We start from the raw sequence: 6377 nt of genomic DNA on the forward strand, positions 1-6377 counted from the left end.
CTTCCTTCCTTCCTTCCTTCCTTCCTTCCTTCCTTCCTTCTTTCTTTCTTCTCTCTCTTTCTTTTATTTCTTTTTTTTTTACAGTCCAGTATGTTAGAAATTCAGGATGGATCTCATTGGATAGAAGCAAAGCTAAGTTTTCTGAGACTTAGAGGAAGAAAGTCTACTGCCGGGTCTTTATAGCTTTTAGAGGCCTCTCACAGACTTTGGTCCATGGCCCTCACTTGCTGAATATTAAAGACTGGTGCTGGTAGATCTAGTCCTTTTACTTCAAACAATTTGGGCATTTTCTTCTTCCTCATTCTTTCTTTAAATGACCTTGTGATTACATTAAATCTATCTTGATAATCAAGGATAAACTACATGTCTCAAGGTCCTTAATTATATCTGCAAAGTCCATTTTCTCATGTAAAGTGATGCAGAGTGGTGATGCACTAAGAAGAGGTTCCAAAAACCACGATAGGAATTTGGGTCAGGACTCTGTAACTTGCAGCTTAATCCTCACAGTCCATGTGATTGATGCTTTCATAGGGTGAATACTCCTAAAACTTGCCAACATTCTGCAAGAACCATCACAAGCACCAGGCCCACAGAATGACACAGTACAAGAAGGATTCTCTGTCTATCCAGGGAAAGCTGCATTGTGACAGGAAACAGGGCCTATGGTGGGCAGACTAAGGCTCTTTCTACAAAAAGACTAAAACTACAAAGCAGATTGTCCTGAGGTTTGAATGTGTTGATCCCACATGCAGAGCTAAGAAAATGTTGGCGGTTAGGAGGTGCAAGCATTCTGAACCAGGAGGTGGGTAAGAAGAGAAAGGGTCAAGTGATCCAGTTCTAAGTTGATTTTGTAATGAAGACATTAAAATAATGAGAATATATGAAAAAAAGTAAAAGAAGAGGTGCCAGGAATTTTGCTGTGGGCAATTCGGTGACACTTTCCCTTGAGAAAATGAGAGGTGATCTCATTCTTTTTTCTAATCCTTGTGGTTTACATACTATTTAATATCAATCCTAACTTTACACTTATAACTTTGCATATCAATGGATATGGGTTTACTAAAATTTAAAAATGGCAGTGATTATCAGGAAGCCACATGTTGAAAGATTCTGAAAAACATCCCATTGCTACCATTCAATAATCATAAAACTTATGAAGCATGTATCTTTAAATTGGAAGTGGAAAACTATTTTCCTAAAATAGGAAGAGGGTAAAAATTGTGTTTATTTGCTTTAGGAAATAATGTATTTCATTATAAATAGTAAAGAGTGAAACATTAGATATAATTATAGCATTTTACTCTTTTGCTAAAATGATATCCTTTCAAAATAAAATTATAACTAATAAAAAGCAAGCTCTTTTTTCCTCTTCTCTGGCTTTGGCTTGGGGAGAGGGATATTTTCTTCTGTGTTTTAACTTTTAGCTGCAAACCATCAAGGCAGTAACTATCATTGACATGGTCATAAGCTTTTTAATCTGGATCTGTGAAGGGAAGTCCTTGTGAGGAGGAGTTCCACAATTCTTTATGACATGGTCATTGCAGATGGCTGATGACACACCAGTAGAAAGAGCTGAGGCACTGTTACAAATGGAAGTAGGAACTTTAGTGAACCTTCCTCAGAAACAGAGAATCTCTTTTTTCATGCAAACAGTACTGAGGATGATGACTGTAGATGAATAAGTGTACTATCAAGAAATTATGTCAGGCCTTTCTCAGTAAAATTTCTAGGAAGGAACAAACCCACAGTCTTGTATATAGTGTCACAAATAAAATTTATTAGGACATAATCACCGGCAAAGTTTCTGTTTGCTTCAAAACTGACAATGGCCTTTACAAAATAAACTTTTGCTGGGCATGGTGACACACACCTTTAATCCCAGCACCTGAGAGGCAGAGTCTGGCGGATCCCTGTGAGTTCAAGGCCAGCCTTGTCCACACAGTGAGTTCCAGGACAGCTGGGGCTACAGGGAGAACCCGTCTCAAAAAGACCAAAAAAAAAAAAAAAAATCAAAATAAACTTCTGAAAAGATAGACAAAGCATTCCTTTTAACATAAATGATAAACAATAACTAATCATATCCCTAAGAGGGAACACAGTTTATATTCCGGATCGCAGCAGAAGCCAACCCAAACTCTGCCCAGGTAACTTCTTAATGACACAAGGTTAATGGTAAAAAACACAGTGGAAATAGAAAATGCCATGAAGAATTTCTATTATAAACCTTTCACCTCACAGATACACAAAGCATGTTGCATAACAGTATGGCCCTCCTTGCTTCCTTGGTTTATGTTGATGCTTTCTCTAGTCTCCTGTTAGTTCAAGGCTCTATTAGTCATTCTAGTGCTTTGAATAGGGGCTGATTAAAATAGATGTTGGTGTGGCTTATTTTTAATAGCCCTTCAGTGATTATTACCTGTGTGAACAGAAAAGAGCTATTTCTACAGAAGACTTGTTTGTGGAAAGGGAAAAGTCCACTTAGTTCTGAATTTTGCCATTAGTTCTCCAACCATAATTTCAACATTTAACTATTATAATGTAAAGCAATATTATCTCATCTAGAGGAGATTTAAATATTCTGTATGGTGTATCTATTATTACAAGGGTAAGAATTCTTTTATTTCTGAGCTACTCTATTTATTGTTGATAGTTTAGGGTTCAGTATTTTATGATTTATTTATGGCTTTCTCTGTTTTGTTCCGCAAATACACTAAGTGCATTCTTGAGTATCTGTTCTAAAGTTCACCCTTTTTGAAATGTCCTTTTGCTTCCTCTACAGGTAGCCACATCTTGGCCATTCTAAAACCTGTTCCTCCTTCCCTTTGCTGTGAAGTATTCCTTCATAGCAGCTTAGAGTGACATTTCCTTTCTTTGCATGTTTCTAGTTATTTTCTATCTGTGTTTATTTCTTGTCTTTCCAACTAAGAAGACTCTTGGAGACAGAGATTGTTTGCTACATATTTCTGCATCCTTGGCAATTTGCCCAATGTCATACAAAAATTAGGCTACTTATAATTTAATAGTACTTTTGGTTGCAAGTTACAGAAACCAAACTCACATATTAATTCAAATAGCAAAGAGCGAATCTGGCCGAATGACTAGGTCAGGATTGCAAATTTATCATCAATAATCCATTCTTTTCTGCTCATACCTTCTGTTTCTCTTTGCCTTGACTTCGTTGTTTCATAGGAACTTCCTAAATTGTGCCCTCTGGTAGAAGAGGGAGAGCTGCTGTCTCAGTAATCCCCAAATTCAGAGTTGATGTTTTCTGACGTTATTGGCTATTCCTGAGCTTTTTGTTTATCCTAGACTAATCTAATTGTCAGAAGATTGAGCCATGTTGTGCTGAGCCAGTGAGTGAAATTGATGGCTCTCTCCCTAACATAGGCATCAAGACTGGAGACAGACTTGTCGTCCATTAGGAAAAAATGGGGGTGAGTTGAGTCATTCTTGTGCTATCATTATGGAAAATAAGCACTGAACAGGCAAAACCTGGAATTTTCAGATCGATCAATAAATATCTTTGTAGGAAAACACGGCCTTTACATTAAAAATATATCATGGTTAGGAGAGTGCTTCCCAGTCACTGTTGGGGTAGATATTATGACCTGTGTCTGTGGTTCCCCACTGACATATCACCAGTGTTAGAAGGCTTTCAGTCTCAAGGGTGGATTGATAATGTTTCAAACTCTTCAATTGGATTTCAAAGTTCTTTTGTTGAAGAGTGAACAGAACTATAATGAAATATCTCATGAGGTTTGTGATGATATTTGCCAGATGATATTATGATAAAAATAAGCAGTACTATTAACAAATTAAACCTCAAGTCCTATGTCCTAGTTTTAAAAAATGTTTTTATTGAGTTTTTGTGCATTTCATATAATAGATTTTGATAAAATTTGTACCCCCTCTCCCTCATAGCCTCACCCCCACTGAATTTAATGCATTCTGTCATATATGTTGTTTTATCTGGTCAACCATTTATAGCCAAATGTTCATCGGTACAAGTTCGTCCATTGGAGTCTAATCAGCCTATCTAGAGTCACTTCTGTAATGAAAATCTATGTCTCAGTTTTGAGAGGTACATGGATTTAAGAGCGCTTCCCCTTATCCCTTTTTTGTCATGGTGTAGAACAAAACAAGGCCTTGAACATGCTAAGGTTGTGATTATTTCAACTGTGATTATTTAAGATATTTATAATATACTGGGTCTCAAGCTTTTATTTATTTATTTGTTTTGAGACAGGGTCTCTCTGTAGCCACAGATGGCCTTGAGCTCACTATGTATACCAGGTTGGTCTTCATCTTACAGAGCTCTGCCTGCCTCTGCCTTCAGAGTGCTGGGATTAAAGACATGGGCCATATGCCCAGCCCCTGGCACATTTTTTGACTATCTGTTTTATGAATAGAGAAGATCAGAGATAACTGAAGTATAAAGTTTTAAGTCATGTATGGAATAACTTGATGGGGACCAGCAACGATTTTAATGAACATTGCAGACAGTGAACAAATGAGGTTAAGAGGATTAATTTCAATGTAGGAAATTGATACAAGAGAGGAAAAGCTAAGAAGCTACTCAGTAAATATTTGCTGATTAGCAATTAAAACCCCTTTCAAATAGGAGTCAAGTTCATGTAGAGTGTGTATGCATTTTCATGTTCATCCCAAGCACTGTATGTTTAGACTAGGTACTAGTGTTTTGATAAAAGCACATATGAATCTTTATCATTTAAATTTTGTTTAGTGTTAGCTATACCTTTGTCAAATGGTTAAGCTTGTTTACATGTGATAAAAGAACAAATCAAGTATAAAGGGAATAATATGTCCTTTAGAAGTCAATGTTCTGAAACCTCTAAGAAAGTGACTATTTATTGCAATCAAAAATACTTATTGAGAAAGCCAGGCTTGGTGGTACATGCCAGTGATCCCAATACTTGGAATGCGGAGGCATAGAATCAAGAATTCAAACCCATCAATTGCCAAAAGTTCCTTAGGTTGGGTTGGGATTTCTTACCCACTTCCTAGTCTCTATGCTGGGATTTTTGTACGTAAGCTGTCACCATTGCTGTGAGTTCATGTGAGGAAGTGACCAGCTGTCTGGAAGACTTGGCAGTTGGTGGCTGCTGGGACGGGGAAAGGCAGTGTTTTACAGGGATGAAACTCTTGGTGGGCCCAGTGGATGGACCCACACTGAGGGGCATTTGGGGACACAAATTTGACTCTCTAGGCCTTATTACTCATATATATACATATGTATATATATGAGTACATTAAAGGGGGTGGGCATTCGTGGGGGAAGTTATGCAGAGGGAAGGGGATCTAAGTACTATCAAAAGATATTGTATGAAAATTTCAAAAATTCAAGTAAAAATTTTAACTATGTAAAAACATCAAAGCCAGGCAGGGGGTGGTGCACACCTTTAATCCCTGCACTTGAGAGGCAGAGACAGGTGAATATTATGAATTTGAGGCCAGCCTGGTCTACATAGTGAGTTCCAAGCCATTCAGGGGTACGTACTGAGACCCTGACTCAAAAAAACAAAGCAACAACAACAACAAAACAAATTCAAGGTCATTCTCAGCTACCTAGTGAGTTTGGGCTGCACAGGACCCCTTTTCAAATACAAAACAAAACAACCTTAGCCTCAAACCCTATTTATTAACACTTTCTTAATCACTTTCACTTTTTATGTTTCAGAACTGGAAGATAAGCAAAAATCTACAGCTGATACCTCTTCAAATATTACTTTGTTCTTACCAGTGTTTTGATCAGCGAGGTCCTGATCTCTTTGAAATTGCTCAGGAGTAGCACAGGTGAGATGCTCCTTCTGATTTTCATTGGGCCAGTATGCCCTCGGCACATGCTTCATTTATGCCCTATGTATTATGTCATTCCCTGTCTGGTCTCTGTCAATTTATTAAGCAAAGGAAAACAAATCATCCACTTACAGTAATTTCAGTTTAAGGACTAGTCTGCTGCTAGACTGTGCAGGTTATAGAGACACTTTTTTTGTTTGTTTTAGCTTAAAAACAAATTAACAAATGGAAAAAATTAAGATCTGCATGATACATGAGTGTTGATCTTCCACCTCTTTTTGAGTTCCACTTTCCATTCTAGACAATTTAATGAGGCAAAGTGTTTCATTGGAATGTTTCACAATCAAAAGAGACTCAACTTTTAGCTAGATATTTTCAGGATTTTCTTTGAGCCAGTAACACTTGTTTCTAAGATGAAAATCTTCATGTAGCTTAAAACTGGAAGCTCAGGTATGGAAACTCCTATCATCGTTTGTTTTCAAGGTTTTGATTTTTGTTTTTTAATTTTTGGAAAAGAGAAAACTGATAGGTGCCAGGACAGTGGTGCTGGAGCGAGAACT

The 6377-nt window shown here is 37.3% G+C and overlaps 1 protein-coding gene across 1 annotated transcript in view; it reads left to right on the plus strand.

Moving 5' to 3' along the window:
• Positions 1-5809, plus strand: part of Lrrc69 (leucine rich repeat containing 69) — a 114637-nt gene extending 108828 nt beyond the window's left edge. Inside the window, exon 5 of the mRNA XM_029560885.1 lies at positions 5699-5809. Coding sequence (XP_029416745.1) covers positions 5699-5809 — 111 coding nt within the window. The remainder of the gene's footprint in view (positions 1-5698) is intronic.
• The last annotated feature ends 568 nt before the right edge of the window (positions 5810-6377 follow it).

Source organism: Nannospalax galili, unplaced genomic scaffold, assembly GCF_000622305.1.
Source record: "Nannospalax galili isolate Female #2095 unplaced genomic scaffold, S.galili_v1.0 scaffold872, whole genome shotgun sequence".
Lineage (NCBI taxonomy): Eukaryota > Metazoa > Chordata > Mammalia > Rodentia > Spalacidae > Nannospalax > Nannospalax galili.